Here is a 26,842-nt window from a genome sequence, read left to right on the forward strand (position 1 = left end):
CCAATGTTGGCTCTGGCTTTCTAAGTACAGCAATACAAAGATCATCCCCAAGCATTTTAAAAGGTTTCCCAAAATAGCTCTTTTATTACATACTGGTACATGACTTCCACAGAATAAAAACCGATATAGTATAGATTTTATTAGCACTCAAAAAAAAAAAAAAAAACAAAAACCCAAAACCCAACTTTCCTCCACTTTTGAAAGGAAAGGTGTTTAATGTATCACTAGTTCCCACAGGCAGTTTGATTTAACATAATTCCCCAAAGGCATTTTGATCTGATACATTAATAGAGAGTGGGAACTTAGCTTTTTACAATTTTCTTTGATTTTCTTTTCCAGGGAACTGAGCAAGGAGAGAAGAACAGAAGAAAAAGCGCAATGGGAATTGTAGTTGCATCTTAGAAGTGACAACTTCCGCAGCCTGAAAGACTTGTATAGAAAGAGACAGAGCAATGAATGCGAAATGACAGGACAGTGCCCAGACAGTCACAATAACTGGAATTAGAGTCAATAAAATCCCAGTGTATTGATCTATCACATGAACTTCACAACAAAAGGGAAAGGGCAGCTTCCTTCCATCAATTCCCATCATAGTAGATTCTGATTCTGCATCTCAGTACCAAAGGTTTTGCTGACACGTGGTTTGAATTCTCCTTTTGTTAGTTCTAGACCATTGTTCCTACTTACTAACCTTTGTAGCACCATGCATGCTTCCTTTCTGCCCATAGTATTTAGGGTCCTTGAATATTTGTAGACTTATGTCCCATCTGAGCCCTCTCTCTGCCATGCTGTGCATATTTAGCTCTCTTAATACTTCCTTGGAAGTAAATCTCTTTAGCCTCCTGATCTTTTTTTTTTAGCATAAAAATAATAAGTTTGCTCATAAACTGTAAAAAGGCAGTAATGTATATGAGCAAACTTATGAACAGAAACTCCATTATGAAAATGGCATGTATCTAAATTTGGTTCATCAGCTATTATTCTCTAAAAGCCTTAATACTTAATTCATTGTGATTGTGACAGTGTCGTGCATGCTTTATGCCTGCTAGATATATAGTACAGCTCTGTTTATGTTTGGACTATATCTTTTATGAATGTGCAAAAATTCCTGCTGATCAATAAGGCTCAGAGAAATCTGCAGTAATTATTTCTGGGAAGATATACAACGTATGCCGTTTTAACACATCAAGAGTGTTTCATTTTAGTCTCATTACTCCTCGGGATCATTCAGTCTTACTGCATTGGTAAGTGAGAGTTGAGAGACTTGATGTTCCCATACGGTGTGTCATAGGATTTTAACTGGCATTTTGAGGTGTTTCTAGTAATTTTCCATCTTCTCCAAAAACTGACTCAAAATCAAGGAAGCGTCATCAAATATTAGCCAGGTATCGCTCTCATATCACAATAGTGAGTAGGTATAGGCCCATTTAACAGATCACAGATTATTATTACTTAGCACAAATAAAGGTCTCTCTGGTCTTTGACTCTCTTTAAGGGTTGCTTCATCTCTTGTGCAAACATAATGCAAAGGTGTGACGTGATTTGGTGCCAATCTTTATCCTAGTCAAGACAGAAACTCACCCTACTTGTGAAGTGCAATGCAGCTGAAGAAGAACTAAAACGTCAGACTAGCTCTTACAAGTCCCTGCGCCACTTCCATTAATAACAAAGTAATTGCTTGAGTCCGTCTAACATATCTAATGGTAATAGAAAATACAACTAAAAGGCTCTGGCTTGGGGTTAATCCAGTACTCTTCATCTATGGCAAAGATATGCAAAGTTAGTTAGCATCTAAACTTACACCACACCCAGGATATTTCATGCCCAGGAGCTCCAGCATGAAACACCATCGGACAGCTCAGTGCCGCGAGAGGAGGAAGAGGAGAGTAGCAGTGCAGTCCCCATACACCCTGCTTGGGGAGCGAGTGAGTCAGCAGGGCTGGCTTCACACTCATGTTCACATCGAACATCTGGCTGACCCCAAGTGCTGGGCAAACTGACAGAAGCTCCCCCAAGATGATAAGGGCAAATGACATGATCATGCTGCTCAGCTGACTTATGATGAGCCGAAGGGGAAAAAAATTACTCTGAAATTCTGCAGTTCTCCTTTTACACGTCTGTGCAAACCCTGAGCTAAGTTTGCAATGGGACCTCACCTGCTAATTATAACAACAGAAAATTTCTCTTATTTCTAGGAGTCTCAAAACAGCATCTAGAAACTGTACTGCATGTGTAAGTGAAGGAAATGATGGAATAGATGGTCAAGAAGAGAAAAAAGGACAAGGTAGAGTATTTTGCCTATATTTAAATTCTACTGCTGCTTTTCTCCCCAGTTCGCTGTTCCCAAATGTGCTACAGAGAGGCTGCTGCATCAGACACACATGGGTCAGTCTTGTAGTAGCTTAAAAAATGATCAGCAAGTCTGTTTGGTTTACCTAATTCTGCCTTTTAGCTGGTAACATTCTCCCTCTGGGGAACTGAAATGTCTATAATATCAAATCAGCTCTGGCTACACCTTGTATAGGCATCACTGATTTACACAAACTAGCCTCCATTTCTTTACCTCCAGAGGTAGATTTTTCTGAGGTTCAGGTAGTTCTAATCCTTAAAAAAAAAAGCCAATGTTGCTCTTTAATTTAAGAAGTAGTGTTAAGGTGGATAAAATAGCAAATGAATGATTTGGAATATAAGCACACATGCTACTTTGGTAAGCCTATGGCTTTCTATCCAAGGAGATAATTTCGTTAGGAAAATAATTACAAAATGTTATGCTCAAAAGTGACATGAATGTCAGGGCTGGCAAGGAGCACACAGAGTCTCTCTCCTCTGCCTTTGAAATGGGAGTAATTCTGTTGCTTATCTTGCACATGACCCTAGGTCTGGAGCAAAAGCCCATCAAAATGAGCAGAGGTCAGATCAATGAACACATCTGTCCAGAGACTACAAGCTCTGGCAGAAAACAGGCTTCCTTGAAAGTGTTTTCCTGACCACCATGTAGTCTTATGCTCTGCTCTTCCACTGTAGGGTTCATTAGATTACTTAATTGTCCTGGTAATTTGATGTGCAGTGAGGTATCTGTAACCCACCTCAAATCCTTACAGACAGTAGTAGGGCAAGATGAGGCTTGGTTTCTGGGTTCCTTTTGAAATGGCTCAGAGCCAGGTTTCCTATCAAGAAACTCTGTCACATGAGTTGATTGAATGCTAAGACAAAAGATGGGGTGAGGGAGCTTTTCTAAGTGATAGAGGATCTTGAGCCTGCATTCACTGTCGGAGAAGCTGATGCTGCTAACACATAGCTCAAAACTACTAGTTAATAGATTAATCAACCAGGAGTTAGGAACTCAGAAACACTGACAAACATTTAGACAAACAGATTAAGTCTTCAACTGATATAAATTAGTATAGCTCCACCGACTCCTGCACATGGTGCTGTCACACTGTTTGACTGCCATAAAGCAGTATCTCGGCAATACAGAAAAGGAATGGGGACATACTTCATTAAGAGGGTGGTCAGTCCCTGGAACTGACTCCCCAGGGAAGTGGTCTTGGCACCAAGCCTGTCAGAGTTCAAGGAGCATCTGGTCAATGCTCTCAGTCATATGGTTTAGTTTTACCTAGTCCTGTGAGGAGCAGGGAGTTGGACTCGATAATCCTTAAGGGTCCCTTCCAACTTGAGATATTCTATGATTCTACAATTCAAAACATGCCAGGCACTAGTGGTATTGCATTAGTCTATATTAGAAAAAGAAATACTACCCTTTGACATAAGCCCTGCCTACACATTGAGTCTAGGCTCAAGTTTAAAAATGGAAGGAAGGGAAGGGAGGGAAGGGAGGAAAAACAGCTTTAAATTTTCTCTCCTCTGTTCCCAGGTCCTTTGATTAAGTGCTACCAGAGCTGAAGAAAAGGGAGGAAGGAGAGGACTCAGACAGGTCCCGTCCACTCCTGAGTTTCAGTATCAAGCGGGAGGAGCCAAAAATTGGAAGGCAATGAGGAGCAGATTCTTAATAATAAAGGAGAAGCAACAAAACTAGGGGAGTTTGGTGCTCAGTACTTGCAGTCCAAACAGGTAGCAAGTTAGGGCTTTCATATGCAACACAGCACTACACAGAGAAGTGTTAGACATGATGTATAATGCTCTCAGGCTGTAAGTATGGTATCTTCCTGGTCTTTGCATCACTTGCTTGCTGCTGTGGCTGCAGCCACAATTTCCCTGATTTTGCTACTTGGATTGCTAAAAGAACATAAGCTCCTGTGCTAAGCTGGAATGATAATCTAGTGTTTGGTGTGTAGCATTAAATTAGTGAGATGAAGTCATTCACGGGCTATTTCTTTCCCATTTAGTGGCTTTGAAATAAATTTCCTGTCACCAATGGAGTTCAGCTGTCAGCTCTCTGATTGGATCCAGTGATGCTATTGAAAACAGTAGGTTTTTTTATTCTCCTTTTCTTCCCACTCATTAACTTTTTCCTCATTTTCTTTATTGCTATTTCACTTACAGATGAGCTGGCTGAAATTCAGAAAACTCTCAATAGCACAGTACAAGACATCATGGGCACTCATTTTCCCCTTGGACTATTCCATAAATAAGGGCCTTTTGACGTCTGGATAGTCATTCAGATACGTATATAGTATCTGTTCTTCCACAGCTGGTCCTGACCTAGTATGAAGGTTTAATTCTGATCTTATTCATTCCAGCAACTTTGATAAACTCCTCGCTTATTAACATGAGGTTCTCATTTAAACTAAGTTGAACACATAGATCTGTCTGTTAACGATTATTTTCTTTCCTCTTCTCATTAATCATTGTTTCAGCTTTTCTACACACACACACACAAAAATAAAAATCAGGCTTATCCACAAATCAGGAATAAGGGGAAAGAGGGTGTATCTAAGCCATCTTCTTACTTATCTAATCCCTGATCTGATGGAACGTACCCAACCTTGGCACCTCATAAGAAGGCAGCTGGCTTTGTGTAATCAGAGAGGAATAAGTATTTCGTCTACTTCAAGCCCTTTCCCCTTTCTAATATATTCCTGTATGGACAATAAATATATGGTGAAGAATCCCCTACATTAACTTACAGTCTTTTTAGGCCTGAAGGTCTACACAAACAGGACTTGTTCTCTACCTCTTTGGATTATTGGCCATGTTGCACATCCCAACCGGGAGCAGAACATGTTCATTCTACCAAATCATTGGAAAAAAAACAAAGTGTCACAAAATCAGAGGGTGAAATAAAGAACCGCCTTTGGATCTTATTTCCTTCCAGGACATGGGTTATTATTTCAGTTGCGTGTCTGGAAACATGGTATCTCTACACGTGTGCTGTAACAACAAAATAGACATCAAAATCCCTCCTTCACAAAGGGCCTGATACTAGTTTTTACCAGTAACTATGATTTCTGTACCAAAAGTAAGTTCTTATTTGCAAAAAATTTGCATTAGACCACGTTCACATGGCCTTCCTGACAGCTTCCCTGAATGTCCTGTTTCCTATTTAACTGAAGGCAATATTGCAATTAGGCTGATTGGCTCAGCTGGGACAACCTGCAGTTGAGCTCATGGAAACCAGCTAATTGTGCCAATTAGGCACTTTCAACAAAATAAAAATTAGAACTAACTTTGCTTTGGGATATTTGTTTATCATTTGGACGTAATACATATGGTGAAAGAAATCAAAGTTGTCATTACTATTATGGAAACATGGACTAAATACTTCTTAAAGGTCAGACTTGTTCTGCTGTAATCAGAGAAAGATGATAAAGGCACTGAGTTGAGATTTAGACAATATGGGTTTGCTTCATAGCTCTCCCACAATCTTCCCAGTGCAACCTATGCAAGGCACTTAGTTTCACTTTGCTGCAGCTCCCCATCTGTCTAATGAGGATAATAATACTTTCCATTTGTCTTATCTATTTAGATGGTAAGCTCTACTGGTCAGGGACCTCTTCTTACCAGGAGTTTTATACAGAACGAGCATTCTGATCTCATGGGCTGCCTGGAGGGGATACTGTAATACGGATAATAAATAACATAATCCATCATGATTTAACATCTAGAGAAGAGATTTTTAACCTGGACTATCCATGGAATAATGACCTTTTTCACTGCAAGCATACAAATATAGATCTCTGCTGAACATGTATGAAAGGCAGAGAATTCAGGCAATTTAGCTCCTCAAACATAGATCTTAAGCAATTAACCTAAAAGACAATGTTTACACAGACACTTAAGGATCAGCTAGGTCAACATTTGAGCATGAAAGAGAAAAAAGTACTTAATTAGACATAAATTCCTTCAGCATACAGCAATGGCATGTGCACATGTATATACAGCACTTGCCTAAAGTCAGTACTATGATCAAGTCATCGTAACTGATCATGCTAGAGTGGTTCAGCAAGATGGTGCCTCGTCTTCTGCAAGGACAGCTGAAAAGCACATGCACTGCAATGGGGTTAAGAGCACTCAAGTTAAATGTTTTGCTAAAATTCACCAAGATGATGAATACAGCTAGTAGCTCTGATGGACATTAGAACCACAACACATTTGCAAAGGGGAAGGGAGCAAAAATGGGTTCCTTAATTTTGTTTCAAGATAGCCTATAGAGATTTGCAGTACAGCTAGGTGATCCTGCAATGCAGGATCAAATACCTACGAAAAAAAATAATCAATGGAAGTCCATAAACTAATTTTCTCAGGTCAGACTCTTAGCTTATTATCTCTGTCACCTGTTCAGGACAGTGACCCAATCCATCAGAACAAAGCTGCCATTTTCTAATTACAGCTGAGCTTGAAGCAGAGGGATCTCTGTTGCACAGTCTTGAGCAAGAAGAATAGCAGAAATGTCAAAGGAATCTTCCTGAAGCAAGAAAGTATTGTTTGCCTGCTTCACTCATCAGTTTGCATCTACATTCAGATGCAAGATTATATATACCAGGTTATATACTTATTTCAAGAAATGCTAGTTGCTCTGATCTCCCTAGGGAAATCTAATGATGGAAAAGTTTATCTTTCCCATTGTAGTTGGAGCAAATAAGAATCATTGTAAATATCCATTCTTTGTTCACCAAGATCTTAGTACGACAGCTGCACAACTCACCCCATCTGCATATTTTTGCAGAACGCATAGGATGGTTTAGGTTTCTTTTTTTTTTTCCACACTCTATTTTAGATTTTTAAATTATTCCAGTCCTCTGAATGCAGAGAAATAGGAATGAGCCTGTTTCTTAAGAGATAAATGAGGCATATCCTGGCTATACATTGCCACTGAGTAAGGAATATCTGCCAGCTCCTTAGTTGGTGGACACCAGGTAAGTCCTTTCAGGTCAGTAAAACTGTGAAGCCTTAGGCTATCTAAACACTCTATTCAGAGAGTTAACATGGATCATTCCTGACTATTGCATGCAGCCATGCAAAAATCTCATTTACAAATTAAACTTCACTTCTGCTTTCAACCTCCTTTCTCCATCTGTCCTCTGCTACTTAAAACACTTCATCTGTCCTTTCTTTGAAAAGTCGTTGGCAAATGCCAGAGATAAGCAATTATTATTGTTTATACCTAATATCACATCAGCCTAATACCAAAGAGCTTACAGGTTTGTTCTGACAACCCAATACAAATGTCATATGTGGAGAACACAAAGATACAGGATCAGAGTCTCATCTGCTCTGCAACCTACTGTATGAAATATAAATAGATTGAAATGTCTCTTTGATACTGCTCATTTCTCATTCACTTAAGCAGACTCCTTAGGAAATCTCATCCCTTACCACACCATCGAACAGGAGCACTAATTATAAAGGCAAGACCATAGACAAAATTCCTGCTGTGCTACCACCACATAAAATTCTGCTCCTCCAAAAGAGGTGGGTTGAGCTAGTAGTTCTCCCTGCCCTGCTCCCTCCCAGTCCATTTTAGGATCCCAGTGATGCTCCATGCCTCCTGCAATATCTCCAATATCTTCCCCCAAACCACTCAAGCCAATAACAGCAGCACATCCTCCCAACTACATCCTTCCCCAACTTGTAACTGCCACATCCTTTTCTCTTTCTTCTGTTTTTAGGGAGCAGAACAAGAGGTGCTCCTGTTGCATGGGAAATTTGTCTTTCCAGTCCTTGTAGGTCTAAAGACCACCACCAACCTATCATTAGGACGGGGTGCGCTACAGGAGATAACAGCAAGTGAAAGTCCAAATTGCTCTTGGTTAAACCAGGCACATCCATGTGGTCCGTATGCTTATAATACCATAAGTGTCTTCAAGGAGATCTTAAGGGCATGATTTGAGACCAGGAGGTGACAAGAATACAGTACAGGCAGAGCATCTAGAGAACCAGATGACATTCATATCATCTTTATTACTGTCTGTGGTCATACTTAACATCCCAGACTTTCTCTCACACTGTATCGAGCAGAGGAAAGGGGGAGGTCAATGAAACCTGCTACTCAGAGATACACAGTGATGTTCTGCTCAGTGGAGCAATGTTTGATCTCATATATGTAGGTTATAACTTGAGTATCTGCCATTCCACCATGATAGCATCCCTGGGTACCCCTCCAGCTTGGTTTGTTCCACTTCCTTTTCTTCTTGTCCATTCCAAGCCTCACTTCATCAGACTATTGCATACAGACTACTGAAACATGCAAGGGACACAACATCCTAGCTTTTACTTCTTGCTTTCATTTTAGTACTCCATTAATAGTTTTTCACTGCTTTTAGGCCCACCACAAACTGTTTCAACTGCCTGCAGGCCTTGTCTAATGCCTGTCCATCCCAGTTCCCTAAGTTTGTTTAGCACTTGCCTTTTTATTGGTCTAGTGCTGTCGCTGACCAAATATCAGGAGGTGAGAGCAAATTAAGAGAATAAAGTATATGATCCATGTGAACCGCATGAAGTTCAACAAGACCAAGTGCAAGGTCCTGCACGTGGGTCAGCACAATCCCAAGCACAGCTATAGGCTGGGCGGAGAATGGATTGAAAGCAGCCTTGAGGAGAAGGACTTGGGGGTATTGATTGATGAGAAGCTCAACATGAGCCAGCAGTGTGCGCCTGCAGCCCAGAAAGCCAACTGTATCCTGGGCTGCATCAAAAGAAGTGTGGCCAGCAGGTCGAGGGAGGTGATCCTGCCCCTCTATTCTGCTCTTATGACACCCCCCCTGGAGTACTGCATCCAGCTCTGGGGGCCCCAGTACAGGAAAGACATTGAGTTGTTGGAGCGAGTCCAGAGGAGGGCTACAAAGGTGATTGGAGGGTCGATTTAGATTAGATGTTAGAAAGAAATTCTTTACTGTGAGAGTGGTGAGGCACTAGAACAGGTTGCCCAGAGAGGTTGTGGAGGCCCCATCCCTGGAAGTGTTTAAGGCCAGGTTGGATGAGGCTTTGGGCAACATGGTCTAGTGGAGGGTGTCCCTGCCCATGGCAGGGGGGTTGGAACTAGATGATCTTTAAGGTCCCTTCCAACCCAAACCATTCTGTGATGATTCTATGATCCAGTGAACAGTGCAACAGAATATACTACCCATACAATTAAATAGCCTCCATCAGCCCATCTTAAACACCTGTGCAGACAGACTTCCGTTTCTCTGGCTGTGTACTATCAAAGCTCCTATTTCCAAACGGAAGAAAAGTTAGCTAAACCAAATGCTGTAGAAGAAGATACGGTAGTGACATCACACATGAGCATGAAAACTTGTTCCATGAGTTGCTGTCACATTTGTGGAAATACCTTCTGGAGACATAAATTACAGGAATTCAGTTCAAAAAGCAATCTTAGCTACTACCAGGAACTAAGCCAGATATTAAGTGGTGGCCTGGGAGATACAGAAAGGAGTGCAAGGACTTGATCCTGCAGTGACTGTTAAACACGTAAGGCTGCCCATGCTTAGCAGCTTTCCCGTTACAATTTAGACGGTAAATCCTATAACATCCCAGCTTCAACAAAACAGTCCTCTTAAAAAGCAGTAGAGAAGAGGCATTCTCAGGGATGTCTAACAAAAAACAAAGATATTTTGGGAAGAGACTATTTTTAATTTGGCAGAACAGAGTGTTCAGAACACCTGTGAAATAAGAAAAGAATGAAGAATGTAGCAACAACACACTCTAAGGACAGTCTTGGTTTGATATTCAGGAAGTGCTTTCATTCAAGCATTTATTTTGCTACCTGCACTACCTAGAAGAATGGGAGCTGGCCAAAACCAAATGCCCTGGCCCTGAACTTAAAAGCACTATTTCAAACACAGGTCAAACAGAACCAGCAATTTGGGGAAAGGAAGACTAAGAATAAACCTACATGATAAGGCTTTGCTCCCAGAAACAGAAGCTCCTACCACCATCCACATGCAGTATGTGTTAGGAGGAGCAGTACCCATGAACATTTGCATCTCCCTAAGGATGCTCATCTAGGGTTGGCCAAGTACATTCACCCTAGCTGCACCAATGACAGCTGATCAAGGGAGACTTTGCCCTTGCCAAAAGGAATGACGAGGGCCAGCAAACCAAACAAGATAAAAGGCTGAAACTCTTCCAGTACCGAGGACTGACTGCTAGATCCTGACCTGATCCTGACACATAAGAAGACAGCATTCATTGCTGGTCACACCTGAGCTAGGACTTCAATCAAAAAAGTACAATATAGGTGATTAATTTTGCACATATAAGCAATACCATTAGACTCACTGCCCTGTGGATTCCTGCTGCATTGGCATTGAAGCTGTAATCCAGTAACTACATCTGGCTGGCCAGACGCTTCCTCCACAAAGTGGGTATTTATAAGACTTAAAATTGTCAAGGACTTTCAGCCTCAGATTCTGACTTCAGCCTTCCCAGTGTAAATTTCCACTCACGAAATTGCCTTAATTTCAAATTATGTTGTTCATTTTAGTTTCAAACCACCTACCTGCCACATAAATAGTCCTTACTAGCCTAGACTGACTAGTCCTGACTTTTACTGATTAAAAATCAGCAGAAACAACTGATTAAGGCAGGGGTCTGGAAAGAATCCTCTATTGAGGCTTGGAATCTCACAGTCACTTAAAGATTTTTTACAGGGTGAATTTTTCTTGGGGGCTGTGTGCTTTCACTTATGCTGTAGTTCCCAGGGGAACAAAACGAATAGGTGAAGCACAGTGAGGAACAGCCTTTTACCAAGGAATCACCAGCTCACCAAACTAAACCCCAGGTTCATTTCACGGTGAAGTCCTGGACTTAAGCAGCAAGATCACCTCACTTCCTGGTCTTCAGCTGAACAGGACCCAAAATATACACTAACACCAACTACAGCAGGCACTCACTACTCATAAAGTCAAGCTTTGAGTGGCACCAAATTACATTTTGACAAAATACACCAGGGATGTGACTCAAGCCTCTGTTAAATCATGGACAGCTGGCACCTTACTAATCTTCGATTTCACAGCAGTCTCCTTGTGCTGGCACCTTTGCTTCCTGACATCGCAGCCTTTTGAGAGTTAATGACAAGTAAAACCAGCATTGCCAAATCTGAAGGACCTCATTTCCAATTTAAACCAAAATCAACCTCTTTACAATGTTTCCTGCCTACACCAATCTTTCTGCCCAGGACTTCAGATCATCAGTCCCACCAGGGCAGACATTTGGAGTTGGTAGCTACCAAAGCTGAGTAAAAAGTAATTCAAGGGTACACTGCAAAAGATGTCTTAACAAACCTGTCCCTCTTCTCTGAAGAGTTCAAGGAAACCCACACCACCACTAACCATTCCCTTCTGGCAGGTCTCATCCTCCAAGGACAGGTTAAAAGCATGGTCAGGAATGATCTAGCTGCTCCTTACAGCTATCAAAGACTGATTCAAACATGACTCACATCTCACTCATGTCAAGTGGGCAACTTCTGCTGAAATACAGGACACTGTAACACCAGCACCTTAAGACAGCAAACACTGCAACAGCATAGCAGCTAATACTCACACTCAGCAGGAGGCACTTGTTTTCTTTGATGGCACCTATGCAGCCCACGAAGCCAATGATCATGACAAATGTCCCTGTGACGATCAGTAGGTTGGCAGCTGACAGGGACGGGAAAGAAGAGGAGAGGGTGGCAAAGTTCCCTTGGGTAACAGCCAGCCAGATGCCTACTCCAAGGATTCCACAGCCTCCCAACTGGGAAAATAAAGAGAAACAAAGAAACTTGGTTATCATATCCACACAACCCCAGATATTAACCCATATCAATACAGCAGTGGTAGAACAGCTCTGCTGGGGTAAACACAGCAGTCACACCTAATAAGAAATGATCTCTCCTTATGGCACTTTCAGCAGGGAAAACACACAAAGGAGAAAGAAAAAAAAAACGTAGAGAGGGGGAACTCATCAGTAAGATGTAACACTCAAGAAAAAGACCTAGATTTCCTAAATCCAAGACACGACTTCAAATATCAGGTCTCTTCCTCTCTAGCGAAAAAGCAGACACTGAGTAAAGGAGAAATTCCCAAAGATTCAGATCTCTAAGGGATTGAAAAAATGCATATCCTATTTAGGCACCTCAGAGAGCTGCCCAGAATAGCTGAAGCACTTTCGATACCCTGTTCTTCCCATCCCAATACAGTATCTCCCATCTCTGGCACATGTCATAAACAAATCTTGCCAGAGCATCCCCTGGTGGGACACCTCACACCTCTTCTTAGTTAGTTCCTGTCCAAGGTCAAGCCTTCCTTGGAAGCAAGTGAGCATTTAGAGTGTAAAGGAGCCAGAGAAGGAGAGAGAATCCTCCCATAACATTAAAAAACCCAAACAGATGTTTACTCCTAATGTGGTCACTAGTTTGGTAATTCAATCCTTAGAAGAGGACTTGGCTGGTTTAGGAAAAGTTTGAGAGTGGAGTAGTAGTACAGGTTCCCCAGGCATGTGAGCAAGGAGAAGGGAGGATGCCAGTGCAGGCAGCAGTCACCACAAAACCATAAAATTTACAATTATTATATACACAAGGAACTTTTAAAAAATGCAAACGTTTATAAGCACGCTGCTTATAATTGCGAGAAAGCCTGCTACAACAATCTAAGTAAAGCTGAGCAATTAAATAGAATTAAACCAAAAGGGATTTTGCATTAGTATACAGTCACACAGCAGAGCATCACTTAGGTTTCTTTCTTTCATGCTCCCTCTTTAAAATAACTAATTTTTATTGAGTTTTATAATTGCACTTTATTATCCAAATCAATTAAAGGCTAGGAAAGAAACTGTGTTCATAGAGTAGTAAGTCAGACATAGGAGCACATCAGTTAAATTTCTGCATAAAGTGGATGAACATAAGGCAGCTCATGAAGCAGGGAACAAAAAAGACATAGCTAAGCCTCAGAAATGAAACACAGAAGAGAAACGCAAAAGCCAAAGCAATTTCTTATACTAATTGCCAAGGTTGCCTCTGCATGCCCCTGAATTCCCCCTCAATAAGGGACAATAAAGGCAGCTGTGTCTCAAGGGAAGACTCCTCACCCCAGTTGAAAACCAGTCTATTTTGCTCAGAACTAAGGAGCCAAACTATACCTTATTGTAATGTACCTCAGCTGCATCAACCTGCGTGTCTCCACTGAGAGAAGGTGGACTCCAGGACAAAGGAACTCAAATCATCTCATTCAGCAGCCTTTTCATATACAGGCATGCAATATCACCATATTCACCCTTTTGCAAAGTACCCCCTACAAGCACCATGGCATGACAGTACATGGCCTGACCATATGCACTGGAAATACCTCCCCCCTATGCCCACTTATGGACCATGACCTTTAACATGGTCTAAAATGATTGAAGAATAACTAGGGAAGAGGAGGGGGAAGAACACTTAAAGGTGGCAACCCATCAAAAATCATTTAGGGTAACTGAGGGGATATAAACAAAAGCTATCAACATGGCCCAAGGAAAAAAATGGGGGAAAAAAATAGGAATAAATTCCCTAAATTGGGAATAAAACTCTGAAGGTTTACCAGACTACAGAACAGCATTGAAGGAGAGGTGGCAGACACCCAAGTTAAAACCAAACTGGTTAGAGCACTAAAATACAGTCAAGAATAGCTAAACCAGCCGAGAAATGGGATGGAAAGTACAACTGTGCTTCCGCCTCCGCAGCCTGGTGGACATTTTGCCTCAAAATCAGCCTCAGAGCCACAGGCACAGGGAGGCTGCACAAATGGCCCAATTAAGTCTAACGAAGGCAGATGCCCAGCAGCAGCAGAGGTATCACCTTGCAATACATTTAGCTATTACCTTCAGTTCTTCGTTCTGAAGCAATTCAACTGTTCCAATAACAGGCAGCTTATTTCATCACCTTTTGCGCTCCCCATGTTGCTACACTGCTTTGAGTGATATTGACACCTACAACTATCATTTGTATAATGGGAGGCGGGTCTCACCTCGAACACTGCTGTATTCAGTAAAGGCAAGACCTGCTTGCCTGCTCCTCCATCACCCATTAAACTCTTTAGGTTGTACAATGCATCATGCTTGAGACATCATTGCCCTTAGGGCATTTGATTCCAGCATGTTCTCCCTCCAAAGTCATTCTTGTCTACAGAAACTGGGAATTCACCAGTGTCACAAAACATCACAAAGCCAGGAGATGCCTGGCAAAGTGCTGTAACTGTGGCTGAGATGAGGGCTGAATATTTCAGGACAGTTAGTCAGCAGGAGTATCTCACTCCATTGCCCTTGATTCACAGATACTCTTAATATATATCAGGCTCTCTAGTAACTCATTATCTTCCTATTTTTTAACAGATAATGCACAGCTCTTCCTTAGGGATCCTTTGAGCACTAAACCATCTGGCTCAAACTGGAATTCATGAAGTGCTGCTTAAGAAATGTCAGCACACACTACTGAGGGCTGCAACACCTTAGTTCAGCCCTATTCCTCTTCCCACACCAGAATGTCCTCTCATGGTCCTTGAATAAAGTCACTAAGCTGTCACACCAGGCCCTAGTAAATAGAGGCTGCCCTTAACTCTAGTCTAAACTTCTCTTTAAGGCCCTCTTTCTGCCAAGAAGTGAAGCACACCTGTAAGTCTCCATCCAATTACCATAATAACATTCAAGCACCTGGTTAAGGAAAGGCTTAAGGGAACCAAGACCCACCAAGACAGCCACAGGAGCCTTACCAATGATATCAGAATATTTTCTGTTCCCAAACATTCAAAAAGTTTGCCCCCCTCCCCATTCTGAACTGAACGGTAGCGTAATTCCCATTCTAAGACCCAGGGATCAAAGGGATCACAGTCATTTATTCTGGATCAGAGTAAAGAGAAAACTCTTGGAGTTGGTTCTATGCTGCCTATCTGTTTTGATTTCTTCATCTTGGTATCTAAGGAGCTGTTAAGTTACGGAGAATTTTACTTAGTTATTTATGATGTTCCCTTTCCTCTGCTTTCTCTCCCTACCCCATCCCCAACCCCCAGTTGCTGTTTGTACCAAACAGTCAGAAGCAGAGTGATGAGATGATAAATCTTGACAGCTTTCAGGGCTTGCTGAGATGCGAAATTAAACAAACCCAAAGCCATTAACAGGGTTACTCTTGACAATTTGGGGGCTTCCATGCAAACAGTGAAGCTGTCATGATTAAAAGAGAAAACATTAAAACAAAAAGATTAGCAAGAAGTCTACAGCTTGAACCTGAACTATTGGCAGCCAAATATGAGTCTGTATTGACTCCATGTAGTGAGTGCAGGGTTGACTTTTAAAAAAAAAAAAAAAATCGTCCTCACAGATGTCAGGCTACTGACAATGGCACTTTTTTAATTCCCTTGTGAAATGTTTAACACATTATTTGCCTAATTGTTCATGATAATCCTTTGTTTTGCAAGCAAGGCAGCTCACTGCCAAATCAGTGGGATACCAGAAGGGATAGTGTCATAGCCCTAAGACTTAGGAGATTTAAGTGTTCCAGGACAGACCTCAGCGTAAGTCTCAAATAGGCTGTTTAGTATCTCTGTGCCTAAGCTGCAAAATCCTGAGTACAAAGACACAAGTAGTGGGTTGTTTGCAAGCCCTCAACTTCGCAACTGGCTGCGGAAGGAGTGGTTTCTTCTGCTCAAGAAAAACTGCTCATAGGCATTTATACAGCAAAGTCAAGCAGTAAAGCCGGTGGCATACTGTAAAAGCAGATTCAGTCTGTCTCTCCTTCCCCAAGAGATACACAGGCATGTGTGTACTCGCTCTCTTGGCAGAAAAGCTGCCTACGGAATTAGGTCCTCCAAATTGTTCTAATGGACTAGAAAATAAATTATTCAGACTTCAGTACATGCATTTAGAATTGATCTTACAGTATGGTAAACAAAGTAATCCCAAACAGCCCTGGATATATGCATGTTGCTGGAGAAAATTATTCTGAAGTTACAGCTATGCACTTAAAATACTGCAGGAGAAATTGCCTCATTGTTCATGATAATGGTGTTGGTGTCTTTAAGTGGGTTTTTTATTGGTTTTATTACATGGAAAATACATCTAATCGAGGCTTCTTATATTGTATTTGATTAGGATCTACTCATCATACTTCCTCTTTTAGACAAAAAAATTCCTCATTTATTAAAAAATACGCTGATAACAGAATCCAAGTGGAAGGTATGACCAGCTGTTTTGTAGTTAAACTAACTCACTTGGAGGGTTTTACTCCCCCAGTCACCACATATTTAAATTAGAAGGGCTCTCTTAATCCCACCTGCTATCCAGTTACTCACGTGAATATGTTTCACCCTCTAACTATGGAGTAAGAGTATACAATGGAAAAATCCACATCGGAGTTTTAATAGTAGTGATGTGAACATTACCCAGCAAATGTCCTTGTAATGTAGGGCATACTTAAATTACTGTTCTTTTCAGCTAGACACATAGAGGAGGTGGAAATGAAATACATATATACATTGACAGGATCAAATGAATCAAGAATCTTGCATGGAAAAAGCAGAAGTGCGCATGCTAATGCAGAGACCATAGTGCTCTATAGAAGCACATGCAAACAACCTGCCAGTGTAGCTGCTGCCTGTCTTGGAGGAAGGAGTGGCCACTTCTGGGAAACCCCTTCAAGCTGGCAGTTCATGGCTATTAGACTACTGAAGACCTCATAGACAGCCACCTGAACCATCTGAACCACACCAATTGCCAGTACACAGGACGACTGAATTTGCAGATGGTGTCCCACCACATAGATGGACACTTTAGCAGAGCTCATGTGACGTATACTAGTAGTATCACCTCAGTGTAGCACAAGCTGAATTTCTTTTGCTAGTCAGAGGACTGAAATTTAACAAATATGGGATGGTATATCGAAAGTTAACAATTAAAAGACAGTATAAAATTTAATCCCTGTCTGCCTCTGATTTTAGAAAGTTGAAGGACTACTAAATGTGGAACCGAGGCACATTTCTACCCTTAGCATACTGAGGCTCTAGAGCTCTGCAGTGCAGAGCTGAAGGATATGTGCAAACCTCATCCAAAATGGCCACGGTGTGAGCTGTGTCCTTTTAGTAACAATTTTAAAAGAACTAGGAAAAAATACTTGAGAAAAGATCAGTTAGTAGGGACCGCATTCCTGGGAGTGAAAAGACTGGAACAGTAGCAGTTCATAAACACCAACGTGGGATGGGAAAGGTGAATACAGGATCATTATCCGCTTTGCTTGAGATAAAAAAGCTAGATGTTATTTGATCTGCAAGTTGAAAACCAATAAAAGCAAGTACTTTTTCACAAAACATTTAATTAAATTCTGGAATTTATTGCCACAGAGTTTTGTGGATGTCAACATATAAGCAGGTTCAAAAAGGGATTACACAAATCAAAGGAGGGCAAGGTCTCCTAGCATTTATTAAAAATGATATTTTGCATGCAGCCCTTGCAAGGGAAGACCTTAAATCATTAATTGAAGCAGCTGGTAAAAGTGTCCTGTGTTATCACTCCTTTTTTGTTATACTCTCTCTAAGCATCCCCGAGTGACCATGACCAAAAATAGGGTATTCAGCTAGATGAAACTTTTTCAACATTATAGGCACTTGTATGTTCTCTTTACTTCACCCTTTTCCCCTCCCTAGTTTTAATGTTCACTTACAGTTTGAATTTGATTTTTTTTTTTTTTGCTTCCTTGCTTTGCTTGGCATCAGCCTATTTTCAGAGACAGGGTTATAGATACAGACAACAGTCAAAGAGTTAAGTCCCTGTTTCTCCTTACCTACATATCATACTCTTGGTTTTGTATCAATGAAAGCACAGCTTATTTCAACCCAAAATTTAGAAACCCGTTCATTCATCAAATTCGTGAAGTTTAGAAACAAATTCAAAATCTCTTTCTCTCCCTTGGATCCATTGGACCTACAAAAACTGTATTTCTTCTTTTCCAGTGGGCATACAGATCCTATCCAGACTCCTCTCTCACCGCCTTAGCAAATCTGGAGTAACACGTGCTTTCCTTTACACGCCCCATCCACTAGATTTTTTTGCAGTTTGATATAGAATAGCTGCAAGGAAATTCTAGAACTTATGCCCACATATAACAGACTCTTGCGTTGGTGCAATCAATAGCTAAACTAGAAACAACACAGTGCTTATGCTATAGTACATTAAAAAAAAAAGGATTAAATTATCTAACTGCATTTCTGAAGCAGAATAAGGATCCCTCCACTTCAGCTCTTCACACGCATGCACTTCCTTCTCCTCTGTAGTGCTGCCTTCTGTTCTTGCAGCCGTGGCCCAGGTTTTCAGTATTGCTTATGGAATTTGGGCAGCTGCCAGCAAATTCTCAGCTGTCATCACTCCAAAGCACTTGAGCTGCCTCATAATTTGCATCAAAAATTCAATGAGAACTGGGCTTATGGATCCTCTACATCATTGTAAAAAGTCTCCCTGATTTCCCACTCTAGGGACTAAGCAGCTTTTTAAAGCTTGGCTGAATGCAAGCATGTCCTTTCCACCCCATACTCCACCCACACATCTTTAGTACCTTGATTGTCAGGCTGGCGGAGACAGCACAGTCCCCAGAAGAAGTCTTTTCAGAGAAGCATAAATAAGGGCAGAAAAGTCTCCAATTTATCGAGTCTTGGGATAGACCTCAAAAGTCTTCAGACTTGGGATTTCAACAGTAGGGCACATCATGAGGTTTGTACAGAAGGAAAAGGAAAAAAAAAAACCAAAAAAAAACCAAACAAAAAAACCAACCAAAAAACCCCAGGTGGCAAAGCCCCTCTGTAAAAGGCAACAACTCAGGAAATCCTTTCCTCACCTAATTCAGCTGGGCTCTCAGTTGCATTGCTTCTCAGACAGAACGGCTGGTCTCAACTCCTAACAAGAGCTAGCTCCACCCAGTAGAAAGACATTATCCCACATAAATTACACATCACAAACAGATGCTGCTCTACTCCCAGACTCCACACTTTCTTTTAGAACAACATCTACTCCCTACAATATGTTCTCTCTAGCCAAAATTTTATTTTGTTCTACTGTCATTTGTTTCCACTTTTAAACTTTTTTACTAATACCTCTGTGACTCACGGGAAGGTGCTTTAAAAGAGCACAACTGAGTAAAGCGCAAAGTATTTCGAATGCCAATCTCTTCAGCTCTGCATATAAGCAGTTAAAAGTTAAAAGCTCTATGAAACTAGTTGTTTGGCCTTGCCATCCCATATTCTTTTCATTTTGCTTAAAAATTAGTTTCAAATACAAAAAACCCTCATCTTGCAACATGGGCCGTTACGTACACAAGCAGCGGCCAAACGCCTCCAAGAGTTGCACATCTACATTCCCCACTGGTGTCAACCAGCATGACTGATCAGTCACCACCCTGATCAACAACAGCCAAGGATCCAGTCTGAATATCATACTAGACTTTTTCTTATGAATTGATTAACATGCTGTCTGCCTCTCCTTTACAAGCCACTGCCTTGTCAGTGGTGCAACGCAGTGTATAGCGCTCAACATGATTTCAACATAGATGTGACGTGTCATCTTCCACGGGCTTGAACTTGATATCCTGCATGACAGGCAAGCAACTGTTACACACAAAGAGGTAGTGAGGGCTACAATCCTAACCCATGTCCTGTCTGCCAGCATGACATCCTGGGATTCATACCCTTACTGCCCTCTAACCGCACTGTGGTCTTGTCACAGGTTCGAAGAAACACTTCAATAGCTCATGTTGTTGCTTTCCTTCCTTTTAGACACTTCTCTCCTATAAATAGGCTTTGTTTTAGGATATTCCACCCAGTGTGTGAGCCTGACAAATACCAAGAGTGTTTCTTATCAAGCCTAGAAAGTCTACAAACAGGACTTTGGAGCTCTATGTGGGCAAAGAAATGTCACAACGGCATTCATTTTTGCAGTGTCAATAATGGAAACATATAAAATGCTGCTTTTTCAGTTACCCTGGTGAGGATTGAGTCTCAAGAGCTTAAGCCTTAAGAAATTCATTATTCTTCCCCAGTTAAGTTCCACCACTAAACTGCAGTCTCATACAACTAAAGTAAATTTGGGGACAATCGAAGATGTCAAAAGACAAAATGTCACGCTCACACCCCGCTAATGAAAAAGTGAATTAAAAGTCATTCAGTTACTCCCTGCTGTTTTATGAGTAGCATTCTCCTATGCACTTGGTCCTGTAAATCATAGCTATCTATCAACTACAGTTACAAAAGAACAGAACTACAACATTTATGAGTTAATATACCCAAACTAAAAGTGATATTTTCCTTTCACGAGCTCAAAATTCATTGAAACACTTAAACATGTGTGCAATTGCATCCTTATCCTGCAAAGCATTTAAAGCATGTGCTTAACTGCCACTGACTTTAATTAGTCACTTCTCCAGTGCTCTTAATTGCCCCATACTGCAAAGTCATATCACTGAGGATGCAAAAACTTGCAGAAATAGAACAGGTGAAGATGACCTATTAAGGCAGCATTGCTGATAAAAGATTAAACATGATCACAGAATACTAAAAAATGGTGATTATCAGTGTCACAAGCATCTAATTTGGAAACTTGCCTAAACTCTAATTCAACTTAAGGATTACGAGTAAAGTACTCAGTTAATGACGAGGCACTGCAATACAGAGCAAATGCATGAGTTAGAAGAGGGAAAGGGATGAACACAGGACAACGAAAAGAATATGTCTCTTTTCAGGTTCTAGTTTTAACTGCTGTCAAATTGAAAGTGCTAAAGCTTTTTCATCTGCTTCTCAAATGTAATTTCTAAATCCACCTGGGATGACTGTAATGAAATCGATACAGTTGTAAAGAGGAATACATGCATGAGGTCTAGAATCAGAATTCATCAAATGAAGTGAAATCTTTTAAAAAAGAAGCAGAAAGGGAAGAAAACTGGGTGTGCTCTGGAGTCCCTGTTCTGTCCCATTTGTAAAATAATATATAACTTTTTAAATGACTCTGTGGCATAAACTGGCAAAAGACAAGATCTGGAACTTGAGATGCAATTTTAGTCGCCTGTTGTCACATACATAGCACTAAATACTGAAAACACTAGAAGCAAATAAAATGTTAAAGTTTAGTCTTTTATACAACACAAACCATGTGATTTCTGCAAAGGAGATTGTTGACAGAGAATTTTACTTAAGCCATTTAGTGAGACGCTGAGAGAAACTGAGGATAATGAGCATCAAATAATGACTCCAGAGACCACAGCTCAGTTCCCTGGTTTACCACAGATTTCTTGCATTGGATAAAATCCTGAATATTTGGTGTCTTTAGTGCTTTTCTCTCCCCTAGAGGCACTGAAGGGGTTTAGAGTAAGAGACAGTGAAATAATAAGATGATAGGAGTCATATAAAAAGCAAAGATAAATAAATGGGTTTCTTAAGGAGTACAAAGATGACAGAGATGGTCTTTCTATTTCATATTACTCAAAAAGTTTTTAAAACATGCTAACAGGCACAGTCTGCAGAAAAATAAAATAAAAAACATTTTTATATTGCATGTTTAATCCATCCATAGAGGTATGTAGATAGCACAAGGCTAGTTGCTATAGAAACCCCCATAGTGAATATAGATAATATAGTTGAAACGCAAAATTAGTTGTGTATCTAAAAAAGAAAATTGCTGATACTGTGAAAAAAATGACGACAGCTAAAGCTTATATGCTCCTTCACAAAAGCTTTCAAAAAATAAGTCTTGACTGTATAAACTAATATTCGATTAAATAGTCTGAATAAAGAATCTCCCACAATGCACTCTGCCAGAAACTGAACTTAGTTCTGGAAGTTGAGGCAGACCACAAAAAGAGTCTCTGGTTTCAGTCCTGGAATGGGGGGCAGGTGGCTTTTACTAACATGTTTGGCTCTTTACATCTCAAGGCTGATTTTAAGAACATCTTTCCTCCAAGTCCCAAATTGTGCTGATGTATTCCACTGTGATTATGGTTAATTTTCCTGATGGAGATCTTTTCAAAGAGAAATTGGTTTTCTTTGCAAACATACAGTCTACACCATAGAACAGGTCTTCTCCAATTCTTCCAGTAGCAATGCAGCTATGCCACATTCTCCCCTCCCATTCACCTTTCTGAAGTTCATTCAGCAGCTAGTAACAGTGTCAACAAGGATTTATAGGGTCACCATCAAATACTGCTCTTAAACCAGCTGACAGCAGAGGACTGGAGGTGAGGGTCAGTGGGCACACCAGCTATACAGCACTCCCTTCCCTTAGTCCCATCACAGATACTGCTCTCTCTGACCAGGTGCTGGCAACACGTAAGGATTGACAAATCTGTGTCGCAGGAAGTTCCCTCCCACTATTCTCCAAGTCTCTCCCCGAAAAGCACAAGATTCTTGGGCTGATTCCTGGCACACCCAAGTCTCTCCTTGAGGAGCTCAAGCCCTGCTCAAGAATTAAGCCCATCCCCAGCAGACACAGGAAGGTTCTGGGAACCAGTAGGACTTTTACATAATATCTCAGCTCCTTCACAGCTATGGAACATGACTCCAGTACAACCCTCCTATCTGGATGAGTCACACGCATGAAAACCTTCTAATTGCTATTTATTAAGAGGCTTCTTCATATTCATGCTTCCAGCAAAGCTAAAGACATGTTCCAGTCCAGATCATAACAACACTACAGCATCAATCAATGGAAGTAACATAAGGTGTGAAGTTAGTGTTAGGAATAAAATGAACTAGAAAACAATTGGAGTACAAGGTGGGGGTGCTGAGGCCTCACATATAAAAGAAAATTGTGCAATGAAGGACTGGTTCAGATCGCTCCAACACAATTTCCCACCCTCTCCTTTTATCTTTATTTTCCCCACCGCCAGCCTCTCTGCCACATTTCACGGTGAAAACCCATTACTCTCTAGGATGCAACTTAACCCCTTGACTGCCATAAGAGCTCACATGCAAAATGAACACTCATCATCTTAATATTCTTTCCTGTATTAAAACAAACCATCAAACACCAAAACCAACTGGGGTATCCAAGATGCAAATGCAAACTTATCTCCATGGAGGACAGCTAAGCATACCAGCAATAGCAACACTGATGACAGAATGTGAAATACATTAAGACGCAGTGAGACCTTCCTTTTCTGAGGTTTAGCTTTCCAAGGAGATGGGGAGAATGACCAAACTTGTACATCACAAATGGCTTTTAATAAGAAGCCTTTTTTAAACAGTCCCATCAATAAGTGGCTCACATGATCGTAGAAAGGGTTTCTACCACATTCAGTATCGATTCCCTGATCAATAGCAGACTTGTGAGCAATAATCACACCCTAATAACAAGCAGCCTCACATCACAAAGCTCATCTTCTTTCACTGAACACCATCAGAAAGCTAAGCAAAATGCATTCTGAATCTTTTATGGATTCTTTTTAATGGATTGTTAATAATATTTGTACAGGCAAACAAAGTACTTACTACCATCACAATTGCCTAACAATACCATGTAAGCAGTCCCTTGCAACAAAACCAGCGTTATGACTGGAATAGCACCTCTCACTTCAATAGTTCAAATACTTTGTCAAGAAAACTATTCTAACTGGGTGGGAGTACAAGAGAAAACAAAGATTATTCCCTTGTTTTATGTTAGCAATTTTTAATGATTGTTTATTTATATTAGGCTTTGCTATGCAATAGCACATCTGAGGCTTTTCTGCACTTTTACTAGTTCTATTTATATACAATTGCCTGTATCCCAAGCCACTTCCAAGCATGGGCAGTATGCCATCAGTAATGAATGCCACCTCGAATAATCTTTTTTTCTGTGCTAGTTATCCCCAAAGGAAACACTACAGTCCTTTCTTATCGCCAAGCAAATATCTGCTATGGAAGCATTTCAGATGCTTTGGAATAAACACATTTAGTTAAACAGATCTGTGATCAGGAGCTTCATTGCAACATACAGATAGGAGAGCCCACAGAATGCCTTGCTTTCACATTTTATTTTGCCTTTTCTGTTTCAGGGATCTGTGGAAATGAGCGCAAAGACTATGAAGTAAAAATGAGTAAAACCATTCCCACTAGGACTGTCCAAACAATGAGCTTACACTAAGGGCTATCTACAAATACTCCTCTGGTCAAACAAATACTGCTGAAACTTCTGAACTGCAGAAGATTTCTGGACTAAACTCCATCGTCTTTTGTCAAATGCTATAGGATACAACACAGAAAGATTGCAAATATTTCTTCTAACTTCATGTCTATACAATCAGCTTTTAGACACCTAGAGTGGGATTCAGGTCACCTAACTTTAGATGTCAGTGCTATTAGTGGTGTCTAGAAATCAATGTGGCTCATCATAGTCCAAGCCTGCCTTTGGTCAGCCGAATAGCTCCCTAGACACCATTAATGGCATTGACCAGAATTTCCCTGACCGCAACAGTACCCCAGATGCCTAGAGTTAGGGCAACCCGTATTCCAGTTCAAATCCATCCACCTAGACTCTCCGTCCTTTGTCATTGGAAAGAAACAGGCATCTCCAAAGGTCACTCCAGCATATACTAGAATATTCACCCAGGACAAATCACCCTTTGGGAAACCTACTCTATGCAGTGACTGTAGACTAGTCGGAGCAAACAGCATGGACTTAAACATAAAATCCCTCCCTCACCCTGCTACCTAAAAGACAGAAAAGATGATTCTCTCTCCAAATGTCAGCTCATGAAACTTCACAATCCTCCCTGAGGTAATTTGGAAATTAACTCATCTATCCTTATTAATTAAAATTACATAGTGCTTTTTTCTTCCTCATGATAAAAACATGCTATTGCGTAGATATTAAAACCCCACGTGTGTTCAAATACACACAGAGAGCATGAAGAATCCAATTATCTCCATTTAGCAAGTCCCTTCCAGTCAATGCTCATGAAAGCATTCAGCTACACTTACATTCTTGCACTGCTCATTACGTGTATTGCTCAGTAGCTCTTAATAAAAGAGTGTGACTGACACAAATTTATAGCTTTTTTATTACTTTGCCCCCTCACGTTATAAATTCATGAAACAGTTGTAGTTTATTGCATTTTTATGTTTGTCAGTTTTATTTACACACTCTCTCACCATTAGAGGGGAAAAAGCTTTTGGGTTTCTGCAGATCCTCAATCACTCTGTGCTGAGGCCTGAGATGAGATGGAAGCAAAGACTTCTAGCTCACCTAAAAATAAACCTTCATCTCAAACGCTTTCTCAGCATAACCTTCCGCCATAAAGCACTGCTACATAAATATGGCTTTATAAATTATATATCTTAAGTCTTTGCATGCTCACAGCAGTTTACCAATAAATGTTCTGTAATACCTGCTAAAAAAACCAGACATAAAATCATTGCCAATGATGATAAATTATTACAGCTTAATAACAGTCAAGCTGACAAAGCTGAAATGTCCACAGGGTGCATTGTAGTTCAAATGCCACAGGTGGAAAAATAAAAAGCTTTCAAATATAAATGTTATAGCCTTCAGCAAAGAGACGAAATCTAGAGAACAGCCTCGTGACACCAGGCTGCATACTAAGTCCGGGATGTCCCCCAAAACAAAATGGTGGAATTTAATGCAAATTTAACAGCCAACAGAATAAATGAACTTCAGGGCAGAAACTGTTGCAATGTGTCTGTGCTGGGTGGGACAGGTCTGAATAGAGAATAAAATCAGAGAGAGACATGGGAGCGGGACAGAAAAGGAAGTCAAACATTGAGAAGCATAACTTCTTCCAAACAAGAACAAGAGGATATTTTGTATAGTGAACCATATTCTTGGGTTAACTACAAAATTAGCTTCTCTGGATAAGGAGGTGGAAGGTGGCAACAGGACTCTCAGCATGAAATCTCTCAGTTAAGTTTAGGCTAAAAATCATATTTGTGAATCAAGGGAAAAGTCTTATTTAATAATTCATCATGAGGCTGCTTACAGTCTGCAGCTGTACTGTAGAGAACCTGCTCATAATTAATGACCCATAGCCACTTAAATCTAAATGACTGATTTCAAATTGTAAATGAGCAGCTCAGTAACAAGAAAATGTCTCAGGATGATTTCAGCAGTCTCCATTCCCATTCCATTAACCATTTAACAGGCAAAACACAAGCAAAGAGACAGAAAGCTCTCGTCGTTGGAGCCTGCCTTTAACAGGTCATCTTCAGACGATGAAGTGAATCCCCAAGAGGCATTCACTTCAATATTTTTTCCAGCATTTCAGTCCCAGCATGGTCTCTCGCTCTCCCAAGGGCGAGTGAGCTTTGCTTACCAAGGCAAAGCAATGCTTGGTGGTTAGTCTAGAATGATGAGATCTTACTTGGCATGTGGCACATCTCAAGAACTATTCTAATGCAATGGGCTTTTGCCAGACAAAAACAACAAAAAATAAAGCATCCAATTTTCAGTCTGGCTCCACTCTTTCCCATGG

The 26,842-nt window shown here is 40.7% G+C and overlaps 1 protein-coding gene across 19 annotated transcripts in view; it reads right to left on the reverse strand.

Moving 5' to 3' along the window:
* The window catches only part of TSPAN4 (tetraspanin 4), a 474,563-nt gene that overhangs the window by 79,308 nt on the left and 368,413 nt on the right, over nt 1-26,842 (reverse strand). For all 19 annotated transcript variants that reach the window (XR_008577182.1, XR_008577183.1, XM_054825787.1 and 16 more), the window contains one exon: nt 11,944-12,135. Coding sequence is in view for 17 of the 19 variants with exons in the window: in XM_054825784.1 (XP_054681759.1) it covers nt 11,944-12,135 (192 nt within the window). In the remaining 2 variants the exon portion in view is untranslated. The remainder of the gene's footprint in view (nt 1-11,943; nt 12,136-26,842) is intronic.

This window comes from Grus americana, chromosome 5, assembly GCF_028858705.1.
Source record: "Grus americana isolate bGruAme1 chromosome 5, bGruAme1.mat, whole genome shotgun sequence".
Classification (NCBI taxonomy): Eukaryota; Metazoa; Chordata; class Aves; order Gruiformes; family Gruidae; genus Grus; species Grus americana.